Raw genomic sequence first — 25,085 nt, forward strand, 5'->3', positions numbered from 1 at the left:
AAAAACCTGCTCTCCCCCAACCTCCATTGTGTTGTTGCACTGGTTTGTAGCTGTGGGATTTCTCATGAGTTCTGAGCTGCCTACAGTGGTTCATCCATATTTCCAAGAAAAAGTATTCAACAGCTTTTGACAAAACATGTAAATAATTCCATGTACAGTAATTTGCAAACTGAGCATAAGACTATAGTGGGTCACATTTCTGACTTATCAGTCTTTACAGTCTCCCTTTAAACAACTGCGCATCAGTGGATAACTCTTACCAGATTAGCACTGATGGTGTAGTCCATGGTGAATCAAAATGGAAACTTAGCTTATTTGTTTTGAAGGTGTTAATCTCTAAGTACACAGTAGCTCACTGGTGCCCCTTGATCCTTCCCATTCTCTGCCTGTGGCACATAATAGTCTATTTTCAGTAAAATTTTGGTTTTTGGGTTTGGTGTATGGGTGCTGGGAGGTGTTGGTGGCTTGTGATAAAAAAGTGGTCAGAGTTGATGATCTGGTGGTCTCTTCTAACCTTAAACTCTGTGTCTCACTAATACAAACATTTCAGTTTCCCCTGTGTAGAGCAGCTTCAATAAATACTTTATTTGGAAATGTTATTATATATATATATATAGAGAGAGAGAGAGAGAGAGAGAGAGAGAGAGAGAGAGAGAGAACTTAAGATATGTGTATGTGAAGTAACACTAAACCAATATAGACAAATGCCCTGCATTCTCAAATGGCTACTGGGGGTGAGAAATAGAGACAAGTATGTTTTTCTTAATTAAATAAGGTTAACCTGACTCATAAGTCTATTGTGAATTTAAAGTCAACTAAAAACTATTAAATAGCATTTAAAGTGAAGTGTTTTGGCTCACAATGTTCGAATAAATTAAAAGAGGAAATATTTGATTTTTATGGTTAGAGTGAATGCTCTGTAAAAATGCCATCACTCAGTCCTTCTCCTCTCTCTCTCATAGTTATGTTACAAGACTAAGTCTTTTATAAGGTGTAAAAAGTGCTGATTAGGTGCTCATTCCATCTTCTCCCTTATGTCTGTGTCTGGTTCACTTTGTTGGGTGGGGGCATGGCAGGTAATCGTTGAAAGGGGCTGATTGACTGCTTACCGTGTATAACCCTAATGGAATGTTGAGAATGGAATCTGATTTTCCTGTACTTGTTACAGTACAGGTCTGACAGTCCAGTGCTGTAAACAGAACATTATAGCCATGGTAACCTGTGGTTCAACTTTTAACCTTTCAGCACACCGAAATATAGGGCCAGATTCTGATCTCTTTTTATCAGTTCAGTTATTCCAGATTGACACTGCTATAGCTAAGATGAGAATCTGTTCCCTACTTCATTTTTTCCCCGTCTTTGTGATTTATGGTATCAGGAATAAATAACTCAGGGAAAGACATTTTCTGATAACTAATGACTGACTGGGCTAAGGATCTGAGGCATAGCCAAGGGCCATAAATTCACATCTACATTCACAATCAAACTGAGTGACACAAATTATTTTTAAACAGTGTTTAACCACAGTTTAAATAAAGTTTGCTTGGCCAGTGCAAAGTAGGTGGAGTTGTTATAACAATTATTATGAGCCTGGTGCTGTCTATACTACAAGTCGAATAATCTCAGCACATTTGTCTGGTATGTTGCAGTTGTGTCCTAACATGCCTTCTTGTTTACAGTGCAGATAGGACAATGCTATTATACATTCATGCTAATCAGCCATAACATTACATATGCTGTGACACTATTCCCTAACATGAGTCAATAAACATGTTGCCCATCCTCAGTACAAAAATAAATGTGTTAGATTACAGACAACAATGTGCTGGCAGGGTCTGAGATGTAGTATAAAAAGAGTCTAAGGGCCTACCTAGACTACACATTTTACTATGCTGGAGCACTGTTATAGCAAAGAAGAGTCCTGTCTAATATGGAACGTGGATTTACTTTCCCTGTGTCATACTAGGCTTTGGGACTATGCCCAAGACCATATGTGAAACATGAGTTTAGCCTTCCATCCCCACTGGCTTATCAGCCTGGTCTAGTTGGAGAACATGGTTCTCTAGTTTGCCTTAAACCTCAATCTAGACAACCCTAAGAAGGAATCTGGTGTACTGCTAGCTTCAAATACTGTTTATAAAACTGTCATGTTTGGTCCACTGTCACCAGCCAGGCAGAGTGTGCTGAAATCACGTCAGTGTGAGCCAGGTTTAAAGTCCTGTTAACACACTTTCTTTGGAAGTGTAGGTGGAGCCTCCCTGCCAAGAAATGCCTGACCTAGAGGTCATTGCCACTTAGTTCCCACTTTCTTCTTCCCTGGTCTTGCTGATAGATTCACCATCAGTCAGAGCCAGACATGCCACACCAACCTTCCCTCACATTTAGGATGACATCCTAGTGCACTGACCTCTTTCTGGTTTTACCAGATATTTTAGCACCTAAACCTGCCTCTGCTCTTCTAGAAGCTTTAATTTCCCTCCGTCTCAGTTTGTAACTGCCTCTTGCTGTTGTACTTCTGTACACACATGTGCTTGTGACAAAGAGTGAGCCTTCAGACGGGTCGGAGGGCAACAGGAAGTTGATAAATTTGCACAGATTTGTCATAAGCCAGATGATAGAAGAGTTTGCTGTGGGTCTATCTGTCTGTGTCCTGTTTAGTGAGCCGCCATCTCAGGGAATGTTTTCATTCTAAGGGGGGGAAAAAAGTGCTACTTAAAACACTTAATGCATCATACTGGTACAGAGTAAGCTTTAAAACTTCATTCCAACTGCTTACAACTACTACCAACATAATCAATTCATTTCCTGAGAAACCCACACTAAAAATGAGCATTTTTTAAAAACGCTTTTGAAGCCCAGGTCTGATATGAACTGCGTAATGTTGATTACAATCAGAGACAAGGATGTTCAATTCACCCCCTTTTTAAAGCCATATCCATCATTAAAGTAATGAGGAGCAAAACTCCCTGAAAGCCAATAGAGTTGTGCTCCTCCTAACGCCATTGGTGAATTTGGCCTTTAAGACTTTGTAACTTTATAATGCTGCTTATCTAGGCAAAATCTAGTCAATTACCTTTGGGTTTTTTGAGGCTAACTATAGATAACATGGCATCTTAATTATCATCCTGCTAAAATAAATGTGTTAGTTCACTTCATGTCTCGAGTAGCTGTTTTATTTATGCAATGTTTTACCAGTCATAACAGAATTCATGAAAAATTAAGCTAGGAACATGAAATATTAATAGGAGCATCTGACCCATTAAAAACCTGCAGTTTAAAAAACCTGTTCTACTCAGAATGAACATTAGAATCTAGGACACATGAACAGAGGGTTTTGTTGGTTTTTGTCTTTTTTAAAATATGGTGCAACAATTTCAATATGCCAGGCCATGCCAGGTGCTTTAAGGAATATGTCCAAAAGTTCCAAACAGCAGGCTGTTGAAAGGCAAAGAAAGCACATAGTTTTCATGCAGCAGGTTTGCTGGGTCTAGTCCATCAGCCTCCGTGTGCCCACAGCTGATAAATTCTGAGCACTTCGTCTACACAAAGGCTGAAGGGCTAGCTTCTATTTTTAGCTTGTCTGTCTGATCTCTGTGTGGTGTGATCCTCCCCCCCTCGGGTTCCCAGAATTTGAGGTGCAGTCCAAGCTCGAATGCCCTCCCCCCCACAATTTTACAGCCCCACAGCCTGACCCCACGAGTCCAAGTCACTTGCGGATGTTTAATTGCAGTGTAAAAATATCCTGTGAGCACTGCATTTTTTGCAACAAACATGATGGCCTCTGGTCAAGATAACTGTAGCACTGAAAAGAAGCTAGCTTGTGGATTTGTAGGAAACACAAGTCTCAGAACCAGTGAGTCAACTCCACCGATTGTCTGGTGATAACTATTTAATTCAGCCTTATTTATTATTAAATATTTATATTATGGTCGCTCCAAAAGGCCCGAATCCTCGTTGTGCTGGGCGCTGTACATTGATTTTTGTAGGTAAGTTTTCAAACAGTTAATGGGTTTGTTAAAAGTAGTGGCCTAAAATCAGCATTGTTGGGTTTTCCTTGATTTTTCATTAATTGTGGGTCAGCTCCTCTGCTGGTGGAAATCAGCATAGCTCCATTACTGATATACACCAGCTGAAAATCTGTCCCTACATATTTAAAGTCAGGTTTACAGTACAAACCTGATAGACTAGAGTTTCCTAAACTGCACAAACAGAGTGTACCAAAATATTTGCCTGGGATGGAAAACATAATGGAGTGTGCCCCTCTGAATATCATTTCAAATTAAACTCAAGATGGCATCATTTCTGGGAAAACAGCTGAGGGAAACGCTACTCTCAGCCACATGGTCCCTAGATTGTTAGAGTTAGAATGGCCATACCTAGCCTATGAATTTAGTTTTTAACCAATAGATACCCGAGATACCCAGTTCATACAGGTCTTTCTCCTACTCTGTTAAACCATGGGCTGTAAATGGCATCAGTTTTGAACTGTTTATTTGCCACATTCATTGGGTAATTAAATACAATTAAATGACATGTGACTGAGCAGATGTCAGGCTCAGCAGTTAAAATCTCTTTCTACTCCCTGTCTAAAAATAAGCAAATTTTATGACTGGAGTTGCACACACACTCACACACTCTATACTCAAGTAATCTGTTACCAATTCTAGGTTTGTACTATACGTCTCTGCATATTATTTCCAAGAAAGTTAGAGTACTCGTGTCCCAGTCACACTCATTCCCATGCGAATTAGTTTTGCCTTTGTAAAATTCAAGGGATCAGTAATTCTTGTAATGAATGTCTCTGTATGCTTTGTGGATCACATCCAATATTTGCAGAAAGCCAGGATGCATTGCTTCACTTCAGGAAGTTCCCTGCATTGCTTCACAGGGCCTAGGCTTAAGGCTTAGTAGGTGAGTGGGTAATTTGTCTCTCTGCTGGCTCATCTTCTGATTAACCAATTATGTAAACACATGATGAGTTATAAGCAGAGATTTTGTGGTTTAAATTAATACAGAAGATCATCCTACTAAGGGTTTCTTTTGTACAGAAACCTTAGTACCCCCCCCCAAAAAAAGAGCCAGTTCTTAAATATTAATGAAAGTGTTAAGGGTTTATATGTATTCTTGGGGACCAGTGAACCAATCTTATTTCCTGTCAGTCATGGAAGGGCTTGACACTGTAGATGACATTTGCTAGCACGAATGTTCACATGGTACCCACATATTTCAGCATCCTCTGAACTGCTAGTTGGAACAGAAAGCAATACCAATAAGCATTTCAAATGTGTCTTCCATCCACTCTAAAAACATGATTAAAATCTCACAATGCCCTAGGGAGGTAGGGAAGTATTGTTTCTCCGGGACATAAGCCAGGCTCAAAGAGGTTAAACCACTTGCCCAAGATCAGACAATAGGTCAGTGACAGAGTCAATAACAAAAGCCCTATCTCCTAAATTCCTGTCCTGTCCCAATACAAAGCTCTGTTTTGAAAACACACAAAAAGACATGTACAATTATGTTTAAGCAACATTAAAATTGTGACACAAACTCAAAGATAAAGCAATTAAGGAATTTTAAATGTGTTTGACACCATGTCCCCAAAAAAACAAAACAAAACAAAAAACAACCCTGTGCCTACATGGATAAGAGAAAATATGTTATACAAAAATATGTTATCAAAGGCACAATGGGGTGTCAGTCAATACTTTGAATGTCTTTGTCTTTACTATTAATGATATTACTTCAAAATTTCTAGCGTATGCTTCCTATGTATTCCCTCTTCCCCAGACCATTATCAAAAGACATTAAGGAAACAAAGTTTAAAGGTAAATCTTCCATCTTAAAATGAGAAAAATTGTGGGCTACAATTTTTAAAGACAGAAGCATGAAAACATTTTGCACACATGTATGGGTCTATATTTATGTGAAGTTGCCCTAGCTGTCATGGGCGGCTCTAAACATTTCGCCGCCCCAAGCAGGGCGGCATGCCGCGGGGGGCGCTCTACCTGTCGCCGGGAGGGCGGCAGGCAGCTCCAGTGGACCTCCTGCAGGCGTGCCTGCGGAGGGTCCGCTGGTCCTGCAGTCCGCTGGTCCCGCGGCTTTGGTGGTCCACCGGAGCCGCGGGACCAGCGGACCCTCCGCAGGCACGCCTGCGGGAGGTCCACCGGAGACACCTGCCGCCCTCCCGGTGACCGGCAGAGCGCCCCCCCGCGGCATGCCACCCCAAGCACGCGCTTGGCGTGGTGGGGCCTGGAGCCGCCCCTGCTAGCTGTATGTGCAAATTGGGCCATTGCATGTGCAAATGGCTATTTAGGTAGCTACCTGCCCAATTCTCCTTTTGTACAAACCAGGTCTATGCAAGTTTAATGCCATTAACTTAATAAAATTAGCACTGATTTACACTGTTGTAAATGAGAAAAAAAATCAAGCTGAAAAAGTCCACCTGGGCATGCAACTACACCATCTGCAAAAGCAATTGAGATAATTATGTTAACAAATGTAGGCACAGAAATGCACTCACATGTTTGGGCAAGGTCCTTTAAAGATCTGACCCTGGAAAGCTTGAAAATAAATTAGTATGCCATTGTAAAATCAGAATATTATTTTTTTTAAATCCATCTTAAATCTGCTATGCTACATTTTAGAACCCAGTACTTTCATGTACATAAAAAACTACTGTCTTTGAAAAACCTCTCACAGCTTTGGCCCTGCGTCTGTCTGTCCTTTGCGTGCCCCTTTAAAATGCAACAGAAGTATAAATTATCTAAAGTCCTGCTCTGTGGATTATTAACATGACAAATATTAAGGGTCCAGTCAAGAAGAAAGTCTCTTTGGCTGCAAAAGCACCTAAGGCCTCAGATGCTGACTGCGTGATGGGTCAGTCAAAGGGCAGAAAGAGAAAAAGGCAACACCTGACTCTGCACCAGGGAGTTGCAGAGCTTCTGCGAAGGTGGGGAGCACATGTGAATGAACTTCCTGCTTTCCGTACTTTACAGCACCCTTTGGCAGACATCTTTCTATGATGTGTGCCTAGCTGCTTTGTAGGCTCTTTGGAGTAGGGACCATCTGTCTCCTGTGTAATCTGCAACACTGAACACACTGTTAGCATGCAACAAATAAATAATAAGAGGCCCAACAGCCTTCTCCCATTTGACAAGGTCCACATGGCCCAGGAGAATTACCACAGTTCTAGTAGGAGAGCAACCTCACAGCTGGCCCCAAGAGCAGTGGCAAAGAGATGCTAGAGCCAGACGTCTCTTGTTTCCCTTTATACAGTTGCTTTTGTTTCCAGACTCCTGCACCCAGTAGCAGGAAGTGGGCAAAGGCCCCCACCTCCATAATTGTGTAAGGCTCACAGCTGCAGAAACTTTTACGAGCCCCCACATCCACCATCTGTTTTATGTGCCTCCCTCTCCCATCAGCTCTGGAGGGTGAGGGAGGGGAATTCTTCAGCTCAATGAAACCCTCTCATCTCTGTGACTGAATTCAGGCATGGAGCTCTCACTCAGTGACATACCTGTGGGTTGACAGCATTACACATTCTGGAGGCACACGCTAGAGCTGGTCAAAAATATTGTGGAAATTATTTTGACAAAAAATCTAATTTTTTGAGTTTTCAATATTTCAATGAAAAAACGAATTCTATGAAAAATATAAATGAAAATGCATTTTTTTATTTTTCTTAAAAAAATTTACAACCAGAATTTTTTTTTATCCACCTCTAAAAAAGGCCCTATTTTTCAAACAGAATCTGTATCAAGTTTCCATCTTGTGCCTTCTAGAATGCTGTCTCAGCCCAATATATTTCAATGGTGTTAAACGGTATATTCCTCGTTAGGAACTGTCAGAAGTTAGTAGGTACTGTATGCTGCATCTTTAAGGCTCTTTACTGCCCTACATTGTCAGACAACCAAGTTAGAATCCACCACCCTGTTAGCATGTCAGGAGATGCAGTGAGTATGTTTAATGCATATCCCAACATCTTCATAACCCTGAGCCCCCAGGCAACTGGGTAGGATGGAGTCACAGGGCCTTACTCACTTCCTACATACACTACTGTAATTTGGGATTAATTTCTTTGAAGACAGTGGATTTATACCACTGTAAAATTGGTGCACCACAAGAAATCTTGATCCATTCTTGATCCACTAGGAAATTGACTCAGGCATTATATATCCATGTTCTTTTGGATAAGGCATGGACTCATTTCAAACAACTGTGCCAAGGGCTAATTAGTGTCCTCTTAATACACAGATTCTGAACATGATACATTCACAAAGGGCACATGTAGTCTATCAGTTACCAGGATCAGTTAGCACAATTCAAAATAATACCATGTAAGAGGTCCCAGGCCTAAGGGATGTATGTGCTTGGGTCAGTACAATTTTCATATAATGGATACTTTGGGCAATTTGCATGTAATGAATCACTACTAAAATCCTAGGAAAATGGTTCTTGCCAATAGACAAGACTCACCCCAGGCATGGGTGCAGCTCTTATTAAAAGTCAATAGGAAGTGTGCCCACTTACACTAGGGCTGCATTTGGCCCATTTCTCTATGTGATGTAATAGTTTTCAAAGCCTCTCACGTTTTTATTTATTGTTTTAGTTTTTAAATATTGGAGCAGTCCCACTCACCAAACAAACCACACCACTGACTTCCAAAATCTGCTGCTTGAATTGCAGTAGCACAGTCATGTGGGCAAAGCCATCAAAGTTCTCCATTGTCAAAAGAACCAAACTGATTACAATCAACATAAGTAGAAAGAGCAGTCCCATGTCCCAGCAGAGCTCATGAAAAGCCAGGCGTGAGCTGGAGCAAACTCCTATTGCCAAGGCAGAAAGCTCTGTGAGAATGGGATCTCTAGAAGAAGCATGGATATAACCTTATTTTACTGGCTGCTTACATGTACTTAAGTGCAGGCAAGGGAGTGGGAAAGAGAGATACAGAAAGAGAGCGGGGGAGGGGAAAATTGTACTACTACAGAGTAAATACAGACTACCCCTAAACATTGAGTGGTTCAGTTCAGTTTGTTTGATCTTACCTGCTACAGTTAAGGGCTGAATAATTTTTCTGGGGTTTGTCTTGAGTTTAAACATAGCAGAAACTGGTGAAAACAAGTCATTTACAAAGCAGGAGACTGCAAAGGGCAGACATTCCTTGTAAACCCTGACTGTTTACTATCATTCAGGGGTCTGATCCAACCTTGCAAATTACAGTATGTTTCTGTCTCTTTTTTTGTTGTAATACCCCAGACTCCTGTTTTACAAGAACTCCATTCCCCCAAACTAGGCTCATAGGTGCTACTGTAATACAAATAATAAATAATAATAATAACAATGTTACGTGCAGAAAGCAGCTTGTTCCTGCCATTCATAGAACAGACATAAACTCAGATAAATCAACAGTGTTTTAATAAAAAGATAAATATAAATGGGCATGGCTGGGCTTTGCACACACCTTGAGTTTACCAGGCTGTAATGCATGCTGAAAGGAGAAGCCTTCACGCAAGCTCTCGTAGCATGTTGTTAGTCTCCTTGGCTTTCTTACAAGTATACAGCCATTTGATTATCCGAGCATTGCGCTCAATCACTGAAGTGGTGCTGGGGACCTGCTCAGTCAGTTCTTCCTCCAACAGCCCATCGTCCCCACTGTGCCTTGTGAAGTCACTCTCGGATGTTGCCACGCTGATGCTGCGGATCCTGAAGGAGACGTTGTCAGAAATCACAGAGAAGTTCTCTCTGCCCAGATCCTCAACGACCTCGGGTTCAAGGCCACAGTAATTAAAGAAAGTGTCAAACTCAGAGAAAGACTTGGAATAGCGAGAGCTGATATCAGACTGGGAGCGATGCAGCCCTTTCCTCCTGATGTCCTTGACCTCATCAGGTGCAACAGTCAGTTGTGAGGAGTCCTCACGCTCAGGAATAGCTGGCGCTTCTGTGTTTGCAGGGGCAGCATGCTCACCTACACGGCTGTTTGGCCCATTGGCGGCATGTTTGGTGGATACTGTCTCTTCACTTTCTGGTGTGAGGCCCTCCCCAATTATGCTGGACATCTCAGGGGAAGTCGACAGCTTCTCCTTCATGGACCCCTGGAACAGCCGCCTCACCAGGCCTCCTCGTGACCTCTCATTGCTTTGACCTTTCACAAGCTCACATTTCTGGCGGTAGATCACTAGGGAGTCTGGCCGTACCTGCCTCTTGGAGCTGCTACGCCTCGCTATGGGTGGATCAGGTTCCAGGGGAGCACTGCACGAATACATTGCTTTAGTTGGTTCCAAGTTTTTTGTGCCTTTCCCTCCACCAAAGTCCCTGTTGATTTTTTTGTTTTCCACTGAACAGCTCTCACTGCTGCTCTCTGAGGCTGAGCTGAGCACGATGACGGGTTCCTGCTTAGTGCTGATTACATGCTGACTTTTTACATACTTGGCCTTATCAGCTGCCAGTCTTTCCACAGCACTTTTCCTGCCTGGGGTGCCTGCCTCCATCTGTCTGCGAAGGTACTCTGGCCCCTTGCTGAGGAGTCGCACTGTCAAAGGGAAGTCCGAGATGGCATGCATTCTTACGGCATGAGAGATTTCAGTTGGCATATCAGTTTCAGGTACACTTATTCCACTTACGGTTCTGGAAAGAAAAAAAAGCCACTCTATGGAATCTGCAGCTTGCACTCTTCCTGCATAAGTGCCCAGTGAGCCTTTCCAAATTCCAAAGTCTGCTGCTGGTTTGTTTATTTACCTAGGAGAGATTAAAACAACCCCTCAGCCTCAGTAAAGCCCCACTGTCTGACTGTGTCTGCTGCTAACACTCTCTGACTACACACCTCCACACAGCTGCTTCCTTGCATATTCACCTTACAGCTAAGCCGGCCCCTGCAATCCAAACATAGCCAATCAGGTCTGAGTGCAGAAGGCCTGGCTGACATCACCAGTGAGCTGGTTCATTGACGTTAGAGGAGTGGCTCAGACCATCAACACTCCATTGCCTCCAGCAAGGACAAGCACTAATTAAAATATTGTTTATGAGCATATGCTTTCAGTAGTCTCCTCCTCCAGCAATCTGACTGAGTCAAAACACTAGAGGAGTCTTCCTAAGACGAATGTGGCCACTACAGACATTTGGATTTTATGGGGGCAAAGCTTCAGAGATGTTTCTTCCAGGAAGGCATCTCTAGGACTATGTGGAGCCTGTTCTGTACATGCACCTAGAACTATAAGCTCCAAACCCTTGTTTTTCAAAATATTTCCCTTAGCTACCTCAGGCATTTTCTTTGGTGCTTGCTCTCTGAGATAAGCAAGAAGATACAGGGCCTGATCCTGCAAAGTGTAGCATGTCCCTGAGAAGAACTGAGGACCCTCAGCTCCTCACTCAACACCTCTGATGGGATACTCGGTGCCTTGCACAATCAAGCCTTTAAACCTGGACTTTCTGGGTCCCATATTAAAGGTTGGGTTTTTTTGTTTGTTGGGGTTTTTTTTAGTAAAGAGCGCATTTGGCTTCAAAAATGCAGAAATTTAATTCAGCATCTTGCTGTTTGAGATTTCAACCGAAAGGCTTGTAAAAGTCACGTAGTAAACTCTGCAGGCACATGCAGGTAAATGCACTTGCTGCATTGCTGAATGTACCAGGAACATCCCAACATTCCATTGATATCAATAAGATGCTTGTTCGTGGATGGCACTAGCAGATTGGAGGGTGGGTGGTGAAATGGTTTGAGATACTATGGAATTACATCAGCTCTAATTTCATCTTACATCATTTTTCTGCCATTAAATGTGGGCCAGATTTTCAAAGGAGCTGAACTCTAAAGTGGAGCCAGAAGTACTAGTCCAGGAATTTTAGAGAAGTAGCTCCCTAATTTGGAAGCACAAGCCATTTGCCCCTACAGATCTGCCTGTTGTCTAAAATCAAATAGTGCCTACAAAAAGTATATACACCTGTTTCTAACAAGGTTCTTTCTGTGAATCATTTCATTGGGGATTAGAGTGCAGAAATGTTTTTGGAAAGACTGACTCAGACCATCATTTTTGCCATCACTAGAAGTGTGATGGATACACCATCAGTTACAAAAAAGGGAGAAGGTAGATGGTTGCTCTCTGCCCCAAACTTTAGAAATTGCAACATTACTTTTAGAGGCAATCCTGTCCTAGCCTGTGTGTAGAGGGTCCCCAGGCACTTGTGCCAGTACAGTTTGCTACACAAAGAATGTTTGTTGGGGAGTCAGAATATGGGGCACACTGTGCAGCATGAAGATGAGCTCTTTGGAGGCTCCTTGCATGCATTGGGCAGGCTGGAGCCACAGGTTCTGTCCATTGCTACAGGAATCCCTGCCAAAAGGATGTGTTAGAACTGCATGAGCAGCCCTGCAGCTGCTGTACGGATTGAACTGGAGGATATTTTCTCTCCCTTCCCCTCAGCCCTCACCCAAGCTGCTCAGCATGAACAATGGCCTGAGGATTTTCCTCTTAGGGTACATCTTCTCCACAGAGTTAGCCCAGCTGATCAGCACCTGGGTTAGCCTATCCCAGGTGTGAGCAGCCACACTGCAAAGCCAGACCTGAGTTATTCTGTCCACACTGATGCTGTGTTCCCCTGTATATGTCACTAGGACTCCTAGGGTATGTCCACAGTGTAATATCAAACACCTGGTTGGCTGTGTCAGCTTATTCAGGCTTGCAGGGCTTGGGCTGCAGGGCTATATAATTGCAGTGTAGTCGTTTGGGCTTGGGCTGGAGCCTGGGCTCTGAGACCCTGTAAAGGGGGAGGGTCCCAGAACCCAGGCTCCAGCCTGAGCCCAAATTTCTACACTGCAATTTTATAGCCCCACAGCCTGAGCCCTACAGGCCCGAGTCAGCTGACACTGCTACCCATAGGTGTTTTATTGCAGTGTAGACATGCCCCTAGTGTCATATCCCATGGTTCTTAGTGCTGCAGTAAGCTGAGCAGAGCCACTCTGTTTTCCCCAGTGAATTGTGAGAGAACTTGTCTGTCCTTCCAAGCGCAGGGGGGAAATTGTGGGAAAGCACTGGAGGATTATTGGAACTGGAGTGGTTTAGCCTGCATCTTCACTGCAAAGTGGGTGGGTTACCAACTCAAGTGAAAGCCTGACTTGGTCTTTAGCCTATGACCTCAGAAAAGCCAGCTAGCCCAGGTTGGAGAAGGCATTGGAGGTAACAGTCGGGAAGAGCTCGGGCTAACTCTGCAGTGAAGACATATTCTTAGCAGCAAAAGACTCAAACATAGTGACATCAAGCAGACATGTTCTCCTGACACAGTTATGCACTGTCTTTTCCCACACTAAAGGTGGCTACACATATAGGTCCTGACTCAAGAAAACACTTAAACACATGCTTAAGTCCATCTCTATTCAGCAAAGCATTTAAGCAGCTTAACTATAAGCAAATGCTGAAGTGCTTTTCTGAAAAGGATGCTTTTCTGAACAGGGGCCATGGATTGTAAGGTGCTTTGAGATACTTTCCACCAAAGTCTTTGCAAATATGTAAGTCATTTTTTTTTACAAAGACATTCTTTTCTAGAAACATAGATATAGCTGACTCCTATAACTGCTAGGCTAAAAAAAGAATGCCCTCACAAATAAAAAACCATGGCCATAAAAACATAAACACCATTAGTGACCATGTAAGTCGGATTATTAAAGCTCTTTATCTACAAAAGTATCACTGTCCAGTTACAATGATTATTCAGCTGCGCCATGGAAGGTTAGACTTATAGGGAAGGTTAATTTCTTCTCACAATTAAGCTTGACAATAAACCACTTAGATTTGCTGAACTAATACTGATGAGATCCAGGTTTCATTCTGGCCCATACATTGACTTAGATTTTTATTTCCTTGATAGTTTGAGGCTCTAGGACACTGTGAAACAGACACATTTTAACAACAAAGACAAAATTCATATATACTGATGTTAAGATGAGTGAGGTGATTAAGCAATTCCTGACAGAGCAATTATAAAGTTTTAGAGACTCTCTTCTCCCCTTGCTTTATGCAAGAACTACTAGTAGAAATAACCATTATGTTGCAGATCCTCAGTGCCTAGCTCCCATGGATTTCAAATACCTTTGAATGAGTAGAGAATACATGTAAATCTATAGAGTTAATAAAAAAAATTAAAACTTTTTTAGGTTAAAAAGATGGTTGATATTTTCTGGGATTTGATAAAAATACTGAAAGGATGCCCCAGGCATTTTTACTGAAAATGGAACATTTTTTCAGTTAAATTTTTAGCCAAAAACATTGTTTTCAAAATCCAAAAATGTCTCATGTTTCAATTTTTCACTGAGAAACTGAAAATTTGTCCTGGAAAATGTCCCTTGAAAATCAATTGTAATTTTTCAACCAGCCCTGCTGATGTGTCAGATTCTGCTCCCAATTACACTGCTGTAAATACCGCTGATGAAAATGGATAGCATCACATGAGCCAACTGTCACACTGTCTGGTAAGGGACACAGCTAAGAGTGCCAATCTCAGGTCAGACTACCAGAATACAGGGCATATAGCCCAGACTGGTGGTATACTCTATCATAAGACTCAGAGGCGGATTAGGAGTTTGTGAGGCCCTGGGCCTCCAACCCCTCCTGACCTCTTCTGCCTGCAGTACCCTCCCCTCTGCTGCGCTCCTGCCACGGAAATGGGGTTGGTGCATGGGGACTTGCCCCACTCGGCCCCTCCCCTCCTCGCCCAGCATTTCTTCCAGGGAGATGGGTCGAGGTGCAGGGGGCTTCCTGTACCTGCCTGGGAAGTGGGGTCGGGGCATGGGGGCTTCCCCCTCTGCCCCGCAGGAGTGCTGGGCAGGCGGGCGGAGTGGGTTGGAGTGCGGGGCCACCCATTTTTCCAGGGGCCCCCAATTGGCCAAGGCCCCTGGGCATGGGCCCGTTGGCCCAGTGGCTAATCTGCCACTGATAAGATTTCACCAAACCAGTAACAAATGTGTGCTCCCAAAATACTGTACTAATTATTATGGAGCCACGACCGCCCCCGTCACACCCTCTAGCCTCTCATGCACCACGCAGACAAACCAGACTTCTGTGATAAATGATTATTAAAACCAGAAATGACATCTATTAGGTTCCTTCAGTTTCAAAGAACCAGACACCCTCCCCCTGCCCCAGATCAATATGTACTTCTGGATCTCACGCAAAAACCACACTGGTAGCCAGTCCTTTTGTAACTCAAACTAAAGATTATAAGAAGAGAGTTATTAAACAGGTAAAGTGAATCATATACATTACAGCTGATTTCAGAGTTTGTTAGAAATCTCTGTTAGAAGTTTTCCCATTGACATAGCACTGTGCGCATGAACGCTTATGTCAGTGTAATTTATGTTGCACATGGAGGTGGAATATTCACACCTCCGAGTGACATAAATTTTGCCGACATAGGCTGCAGAGTAGACAGAGCCTTTGAGACCTCACAGGATCACCACACAAGGTAATATTGGCATAGTCAGGAAATCAAGATGTGGGGAATGATCACATATTCAGACAATTACTCCTACCTTTTTTCTTGTTTGCATAATGCCTGCAGCCCATGAATGGGAATGGGAGTCCTCATTTCTTTGCAGTCAGTGAGGCTGTATGATTTATGGCCAGAGCTTCGATCTTTATTTCACTCCCATTTTGCAATGATGACCAGAACTTTATATTTTAAACAAAAAATGTAACCACATCTGTACCCTTGGAGTGAGACCATGGGGACTGAGGGGCCCAAGCACCTTGCCCACCAACTGATCATGTGGGACTGAGTCCTCTGCTTTCCTGGGAGTGGTCTAGAAAAGGCCCCACGTAGGAGAGTAGAAAGAAGCTGGACAGTAGAAAGGAACTGGACAACAGCAGGGGGTGACCCTTTCAGCGTCTCCTGAGTCCCACTGATGTCACCTACATTAACTATATCCTTTTTGTTAGGGGGACCTGGCTGGCTGTGGGGTAGATGGCATGACACACAACAAATAACATATAGTCATAGTGCTCAATTCATAGGTAACCCGGAAGCTCTCCTTCGTTCTACCATAGTATTTGACCAACAGTTAAAAGGGAGGTGGTCAAAAAATGGGAACAACTTTTCCAGAAGAAGTTTTGAAAAAAAAATTCTGAAAAAAAAAATATTCAAAATTTCAGAACTGTTTGGCCAGGTACAAATCACAAACAAATCTTGGGGAAATCGTGATTGGCTTATAAATAACTCATGCATGTAAAAGAAGGGATAAATAAAATAAATTGAATACATTGTGGTTAGTGAACAAGCTCACCCAGCCACCCAGCATGGTCCTCAGGCTAAACCAGAGGGGAATGTGGAGCTACATTCCATCAGCTCCATATCCAGCAGCTATTTTGTAACAACGATGTTTACAAATATCAAATGCAGAGCACAATGCTTAATAAAGCTGAAATGTGTGAAGCCCTTTCACTCATGACTAAGTTTTCCAGAGCTTCCTGTAACAATAACAATTTGGATGAAATCACAAAACATTAATTAATTAGCCTTTGTAAAGATCTGTAGGGATTGACTAATGCTTAATTCAGCTTTATTTTCAAGCCATTCCTAGCATGTGTTAAAAATGTGTAACACCTCTCACTATCTTTACAGTGTTTTCATTTCATGGCTAGCATATAGTTATTTCTTTGTCTAATCTATAAAGATTGAATTGAAACTGACCTTCTTATGTTTTTCATGTAAATTAAGATGGCTTTGCAAAATAGCTTACAAACTCTGTATTATCACTTGAAAATGCCTTCTTGATGAACATTTTTACCTACTGTTGCCACAAGTAACACTTAACATTATTAGAAGTGAGAGAATTTTGAGAAAAAGGAGTATATATTTTTTCAGTGTTTATTTTGTGCCTCTAACTGCATTTTGTACTGTTGTCTCTGTGCAGTCAGTTCCTTTGTCAGTTTCCCTTGCTGTGTGTTGGGGTCATTCACATAGCAGCAGCTGAGAGAAAATATTTTTTTTAAATAAGAAAATGTGATTGTTTAACCCAGAAATTGGAAGGGGGACTCAGCGACAGGCATAAATGATCTGAAATGAATATTGGACAAAGTAGGCATGGTAATATCTTTAATCGGACCAACTTCTGTTCCATTGGTGAAAGAGAGAAGCTTTCACAGAGCTCTTCCTCATATCCTGAACTCTACTCAAGATACCTAGTGGAGCAGGCCATGATCTTATGCTAATAATAACTCCGGGTCTGACTCAAAGCCCAATGAAGTCCAGACGTTAGATCAGTTTGGGAACACACTTAAGTTCCTGCTTACACACTTCTACCCCGGTATAACATGAATTCAGATATAACGCGGTAAGACAGCGGGGGGCAGGGCCACACGCTCCGGCGGATCAAAGCAAGTTCGATATAACGCAGTTTCACCTATAATGCGGTAAGACAGCATTATATCGGGGTAGAGGTGTACTACAAAGTGGAGCATGCTTTAACCACGTCAGGGCTGGGCACAACTGTGTTATACCTGGATGCCTTGACATAGAGTGCTATGTAGTATAAATAGACCCTGTCTAACAAAACTAGTTAAAGCCCTTCCCTCCCAACTTGTGAGTGCTTTGAAAATGGACCCCAACGTCCCCTCAACTTTGTGGAGCTGGAGAAGAAATGACTTGAAAAGACCTGTTTTCTATTGCCTCCAGAAGGACAGTCTATTTTTCTTCCTCCATTATAAGAATTCATCTGGCAAATGATAACAGACTTCCCCTAATCAGATTGACTCGGAAGATTAAATAATGTTTTGGATAACAAGTGTAAAATGGCTCATCTCTTCTATTATATAATGATATAAATTCCAAAGTAATACAAAACAAATAAGCTTAAGCCTGAGTATTCAAGCCTCGTTAGGTTTATGTTGCAACCATTACACTAAACAAAAGCACAGATGTAGGCAGATCTTATCCTACTGGTGTAACAGCAACTGCTCTGGATAGGATCAAAAAGCTGTTCCATATTAGGAGTTGTCAAGTTTCTCAGAGGCATTGTGGTCCAGATTTGTTTTAAAGAAATAGACCCCTATCCTGCAATCACTTATGCAGGAGGTATCTGTTAAGATGTTTTGCCTTTACCTCACTTGAGATAGGTACAATTCAAGCATCTGACAAAATAATAGGAGCGCAACCTTCCAAGTTAGTAAGGTAAACATCTGACTAGTACAACCTAGGATCCCTCTATTGTGCTGCTCTGCTAGAAAGAATGAGAAAAGATTAAAGTTCACAGAAAGTACAACTCCAAGGTGCTCCGAGCTGCCCAGCCAATCCTTGAATGTTACATTGTAAGAATTCACATGCAAATCCCATTTGCTTGATTGCAAAAGAGGAGGCCATCAGTGGGAGAGCTCTGGGAGCTCTAAAGATATTAATAGTTCACGTCCGTTCCAGTATTCAGTATCAAATCAGGGCTTTACCTGTCGGCAAACAACCACCACACCTACTTATTTCTCAGCATTGTGCATGTTGTGGCTAGATGGTGATCCTGAGTCACTTGTTACCTTACACAAGAGAAACCTACATTTTAAAGAATTATTTTGAGTGGGACAATAAAACAGGAGTAACAAACTTTCTGCTTTTCTGAGGTAATAGCCCCAAAGTTCTTTACTATTTAACAGAGAGCCTGAGCTGAATGCTGGAACAGGAGGCAATATGATGTTGAAGGGCTTCTGTGGAGGAAGAGGAAGAAGTGGCTCTTGGAGCCTCTGGGCCTGATCTAAAACCCATTGAAATCAGTGGGAATTTTTCCACTGACTTCAAGGTCTGGGAATTGGTCCTTCTTTGAGCAGGGGGTTGGACTAGATGACCTCCTGAGGTCCCTTCCAACCCTGATATTCTATGATTCTATGAAGGTGGATCAAGGCCTCTGATAACAAGAGTAACTTTTGTAAACTTCTCATTTCTGGGCAATGAAAATACATACTGAAATAAGGACATGATTGCTGGGGATGGAAGAGATACAGAGATATCAGAGGATGAGAGGCTTACAGACACCCTGGGTTGGGGATCTGGGCTAAGGGTGGTTGGTGGTGAAGTAAAATAGGGAATACGTGTAAACGAGCTTTTAAGCTAAGAAGTGGCGGCTTAGTAGGTTTTAACACATGCAGTAGTTTAAAACAACACACAAGGGTGTATGGATTGTTTGTAAGGGGTCTGTTTAGTAATGAAACAGAAAATCACTTCAAGTTTAGAAAATGTGGGAACAGTTTAGATACGAACAGGAAAGGGAATATAAAAAAACTATAGATTTTGCATCGGGAGGGCACATGGGATGAACCCCAGCAGCCAGATCGGGTGGGGAGTGGAAGGGCGGGACCAGAGCCAGAGCGGATGGGGTGGGACCAGAGCCTCTTCCAGCCGCTAGGACGCTGCCCGCTGCAGCACAGCAGCTGCCTGGGAGAGCGCCTGGCTGTGGCAATGGGCTACCCTCCCCCACCCCCGCTGCCTCCCAGGCTCGACTTCCAGGGACATCGGCTGAAAGAGCTGGAGCCCCTCCTTTCCCCCCCCCCCCCAGCATGCTTGGCCCCTGTTCACGGAAGCTGAGCCCGGGCAGGGAGCGAGCTGTCGCCCCTTCCCAGCCAGGCTCTCTCCCAGGCAGCTGGCTACGTTGCACAGAGCAGCCACCGGGAATGGCTCCATCCTGCTCCCTGCCAGGGCCTGGCTGTCAGGGAGAGCAGCCGAATGTGCCAAGGGGAGTGGGGATTTGGTGCAGTGGGAGAACGGAGCCCCTCCCTGCAGGTAATGTGGGGCAGGGAGGTGGTGGGAATAGTGAGGAGGCCCCAGGCTGGGGCTGGGATGGGGAGGAGACACGTGAGGCGGTCACGTGTCATGTCCTCCCCTTTAGCTGGTATGAGAAGGCACCAGTTGACATTGCCATGAAACGCCACAAGATTCTGAACTGGTCATTCTAGTGCCTATACTTTGTGCACCTTTAGCAAGTGTTTTTTCCAGAAGACCTGGACTTTAAGGAGCAATTTCGATAGCTTCACTATCAGCAGGGTGGTGCCATCATTTCCAGATGGAAATATGACACTCTGCTGAAGGAAGCTGGAAAGGCAGTGGATAAATGAACACAATGTGCCTGATATGTCAATATGCTGAGAATCCTCCATCTCTCTTGCTGTCGGTGGGAGTTAAAGGCAGTCAGCTCCTTGCATGGTCAGGTCCTTTGTCGTTATTGGTGCAGAGATGCAGGTAGCTATTGTTTTTAATACCAGTCCCTCTCTAATTCTTCACCATGCTAATCCCAAAGGCTAAGGCCCTGCAAGGCTCAAGAAGCGCACAGTAAATCATTACAAATGTTTCCCTTCAACTGCTTGAAGCTGCTCTCTCATCTGGTTCAACAATGCCGGCATTTGCTGAGCCATTTGTGACTCATCTGACACTTGCACAGACTTGTTAAACAGCAGAGTAACCTGAAAGACCAAAATGATCTACAGCGGTTTTTTCCATCCTATCCCTTCTGGTTCACTAAATTAATCTATATGAGCATGCCAGGGGTGAGAAGAGAGGGGATAGTGGGTGAAATTGCAGTGTGTTCTCTTCCTAGCTTTTCATCTGAGAATTAAACTCTGCTGTGTGATCTATGGCTCAATGCTGGAAGGTGATAAGTACCTTCCATCTCACTGGCTTCCATGGGAGATGAGGGCACTCAGCACCACACAAGTTTGGTCATTTAATAGATATATCCAGTTCAAAACAGAAAACAAAACCCATCAGTGATCTAGCTATGCTGTGGGTGGGAATATGCAAGCAGTCAAGCAATACAAACACATTGGTGCATTGTGGTGCCTTTTACAAAGACACTTAGCAGGTATTTAATAATTTAAATAGATTTCTAATTAACTTTTCCTTTAAATAACCCCTTACATACTTAAAACTGTCCGTCCCCACAGTGTGTACAAACTAGTCTATCATGGGATTGCCTGGGAGTGCTTTTTGTCTGGAAAATACTGTATTATTTAAACATTTCTATTTTTGACTTTGCAAACAGCTACATTAAACCAAAGAGGTGTGTTCCATTTCTGACTTACTAATGTCAGCTGTGTTCCTTCTATAGTGTTCTTTTGACAGGCTGAGATTGCATGTGCTGTAATATGTTGCTCTTATATCTTTTTAATGCATTGCGTGATTGAATTAGGGCTATCAATGCTATTGAACGATTGTTAAAATCAACTTTTAATTTTTCACACAGTAGCATATGGCAAATAAGAATTTTATCTCTTCTTCCCCAGATGAAACACAGCAGGGAGCAGATAACATTATTTTATGAACATTTACATCATCTTATATTTAATTTCCCCTGAAATTGGTAAAATGGCCTCCCCCTCTCCCATGATCCATATGGTATAGTGGCAGCTGCTAAGCTTGTGATCAGTTTTTGTCCTCCTATTTCTGGTAGCAACGGATTTCACTGTGTAGGTGAAATTCACCCCTGTGGCAAGGACTAGGACAAGGTCTATGAATCACATAAATCTCATTTATCTTTCCAAATGGGGTTTAAGTGGTACCTAAGCCCGTGCAAGCCTCTCATTTTCTCTTAAACCAGGTGCCATTTTAATCTTTATAATCAAACCAAATTTCTTTCCTGATGACTGGTATTGATGATCTAATTGAAATATGTGCTAGAAGCTGATTCCTAATCTGGCGTGCACGGTATGTTTTCGGAATCTGCCACATGACCACTGTTTATCATTGCAATTTTTTTGTCATTCAGCATAGAAAAAGGAGGCAAATTAAACCAAGTGGGAAGGGAGAATGGGCCCGCTAGCATTGTGGCTGACACCACTTTCTTCCCACACTGCAAGACATGTATATTATTCCTATTTTCATACTTGTGTGTGTTGAGGTAATAATCTCCAGGACACCTGTAGTTTGATTCCAGTGGGGAAATTGGGTAATTGCCAATGAAACCATGCGACAGCACCAAGGGGGAGACAATGAGGGCGTGTCTACATGGGGAAATTGACCAGTATAGTTACAGCGGAATATACAGGGAAATAAACTATTCTGCTGTAGCTCTATCAGAATAACTCTCTATGTGGAAACTCTATTCTGGAACGAAGATGACTTTAAGTCAGGAGAGTAACTTATTCCGCTGTACTATGCTGGTCAGTTTTCTCATGTAGACAAGCCCTGAGATTGTAGGATCTGTGATGATTTCATCAGCACCCAGTGATTTTATCCCAGGGCTGGTCTACACTAAGGGGAAAAATCGATATAATATAAACTTCAGCTCGTGAAATACGTACGGCTGAAGTCGGTATCTTATATATCGAATTACCGATCCTCACGGGGCGGATCGGATGTCCGGGCTCTCCATGCGACGCCGCGCCACGCGCGTTCGGCGGTGGAGTTCGAGAATCGAAAGAAGCGCGGATCGATATATATATATCGATAGATGAGAATATCTCCTATCGATCCCTGAAAAATCGCGCGCACCCGGGGGTAGTGTAGACGTAGTGCCAGTCAGATCACATTCCTTCATTGTCCTTCTTTTCCATTCACTTCCTTTTTCTGCCTCCTACCTCTCACACTCAACTATTATTTCCCCTCTTATTCAGCTGTCTCTCTCCCTTGTTTCTTTTGACAGGACCTTAATGGAATGAAAAGACGCACCCTCCCCTATCCCACCTATGCTAATCGTGGCCTGATGAGAGCCATTTGTCAGCTCCTTTCCACTCTCCTGCCACCCCAGGCCTCCCAGCTGGGATTCTGTCAGTGCTTTTTGTGCCTCTCAGCTGTTTTCAGCAGGGCAACAGATGTCACTTCTGCTCACCCACTGAGAACAGCTGGCAGCTGCCACTGCACTGTAATGCAGTCACTTGTGTTCTGTGCCACCCCGCCTGGCCACCACCTCTGAGTCTCAACTCCAGGACTGTGGACAGTTCTCTTTCTCCTTGGAGAGTCTTGTGCTCTAGTAGAAAATATTATTTTCTGTTGAAGCTAGAACAGGGATGGGCAAATTACGGCCCACAGGCTGGATCCAGCCCCTCAGGGCTTTGGGCAAGGGCAGCCCACAGGCAAGGGCAGCATGTGGAGCCCTCTGCCCCCCTTTCCCCAGGGGCTGCAGGGACGTGGTGCCAGCCGCTTCCTATAGCGGCGCAGGGCCAGGGCCGGGGCAGGGGGCAGGCAGGAAGCCTGCCTGGCCCCGGTGCACGCTGATGCCACCCTAGAGCTGCTCCAGGTAAGCGTTGCTGGGCTGGAGCCTGCACCCTGAACCCCTCCTGCACCCAGCACCCCAACTCCCTGCCCTGAGCCCCCTGCTGCACCTTGCACCCTCCTACACCCAACCCCCCTACCCTGAGCCCCCCTGCACTCTGCACCCCTCCCTGCACCACTGCCCAGAGCTCCCTTCCACACTGTGCACCCCCTCCTGCACCCCAACCCCCTTCCCTGAGCCCCCTCACCCTTCCTCTGCCCCAACCCCTTGCCCTGAGCCCCTTCCTGCACACCGCACCCCCTCCCACACCCCACGCTCCCTCCCACACCCCAACCCCCTGCCCTGGCCCTGCATACAATTTCCCCACCCAGAGGTGGCCCTCAGGCCAAAAAGTTTGCCTGCTCCATAGCTAGAATATCCAGTTTTACCTCCAGTGAGATTTCAGACTTTAATGACAGCTAAAAGCAGACACTCTAAATATAATTCCTAATAATTGTGCTGCTGAAGATCTACCTGCCACATAACAGAGATCCAAGATTTGGGCTAAAACTGACTTTTTTTTCATTTTGTAATAAGCACAACCAATAGTACGGATTCTGAAGAAAAATGTGTATATATCATTTGGGCAAGACTGTGACTGGGGAAGACAGGCACAGAAAACTTCCCCTTCCCGTCGTACTCCCTAAAGAGAGGCCTCTTAAATGACAATCTTTGCACTGCAAGGAGCAAGAACTGCTTCTGATCAGCACTGCTGTTGGCTCAAACCTCCTAGAGATGACAGGGAGGAACTGGAGGGATAGGACCAGGGCTCCAATCTCAAATTCCATGGTGTGTGTGTGTGTGTGTGTGTGTGTGTGTGTGTGTGTGTGTGTGTGTGTGTGTGTGTGTGTGTGTGTGTGTGTGTGTGTGTGTGTGTGTGTGTGTGTGTGTGTGTGTGTGTGTGTGTGTACAATGGAGGCCCTGGAACAGCCTTCCGGTGGGTGGTGGTGTGGGAAGGTGGGGTGGAATGGGAGGGTGGGACAATCTAACTGGATTTAAGATGGATCTTGTTGAGTTTATGAATGGGATTATGTGACAGGGTTGCTTGCAATGGGAGGGGACTGGACTTCATGACCCAGGAGTTCATCCAGTCTGATGTGTGCTACTGCACGTATCTCAAGGGTAGCATAGCAGCTGTGCTATATCTCTGTTCCTAGAAGGACAAAGCCTTCAGGAGCTTCTGCTGGGGCAATACACCTGCAATATCCTTTATCCATATACCCGTTTGTTTGTATTTTTAGCACTATTTTGTAATGTCCTTCGATTATCCACTCCTGAGGACATATCTAGTTTAAATACTTATGATTTTGGAAAGCTAATCTTAACTGTAGGAAGGCTCAAATATTTCCTTGCAATATTGTGAGGTTTAAAATCCAGCATCTTCAGCCTTTCTCCTGCTTGTCAAGCAGACTGTGGCCATAGGATCTATGATCAATAAACACAAGTACATCAGGCTCTATGGCACCCATGGGGCCAATAGTGTCATCAACTCAACTTCCCACCAAATCTAAAGAAGTGACAAGCTTCTGTCAAGAAGAATTAGGCTTTCCAGGGATGCAATTTGGAAGGAGATCAGGGTGAAAGGGAGAAAACCCGGATATAGTTCAGTTTCAAATGTAAAATATATCACCCAGGTTTAATTGGTTAATAGCTGAACTATATTAAAGCAATACACTTTAGCAGAACATGCTGACCACAAGTTTCAAACAATGCTTGCTTTGAGTTAATCCTGCAGCGCTTACTGGAACACAACCAGTAAAAATAATATCTCATGGATTTGTACAATGGCCACTTAAGGATATTATGATGTCAAGCACAAAGCCTAAACTACATCTTTCTTAATAGGGGCTGTGCACTTAATCTTAAATCTCCCAAACCTGGC

The 25,085-nt window shown here is 43.7% G+C and overlaps 1 protein-coding gene and 1 long non-coding RNA gene across 2 annotated transcripts in view; one reads left to right on the forward strand and one right to left on the reverse strand.

Annotated features, from left to right (window-relative positions):
- LOC120402272 overlaps nt 1-25,085 on the forward strand; it is an 81,137-nt gene that overhangs the window by 48,690 nt on the left and 7,362 nt on the right. The window lies entirely within an intron of this gene.
- Nucleotides 629-10,788, reverse strand: FAM110C (family with sequence similarity 110 member C). The gene is made up of 2 exons (XM_039532748.1): nt 9,461-10,788; nt 629-2,688 (listed from the first exon to the last, which is right to left on the reverse strand). Exon 1 carries the CDS (start codon nt 10,587-10,589, stop codon nt 9,504-9,506), a length of 1,086 nt encoding a protein of 361 aa, XP_039388682.1. The 5' UTR covers nt 10,590-10,788; the 3' UTR covers nt 629-2,688; nt 9,461-9,503.

This window comes from Mauremys reevesii, linkage group 3 (genome assembly GCF_016161935.1).
Source record: "Mauremys reevesii isolate NIE-2019 linkage group 3, ASM1616193v1, whole genome shotgun sequence".
NCBI classification, from domain to species: domain Eukaryota; kingdom Metazoa; phylum Chordata; order Testudines; family Geoemydidae; genus Mauremys; species Mauremys reevesii.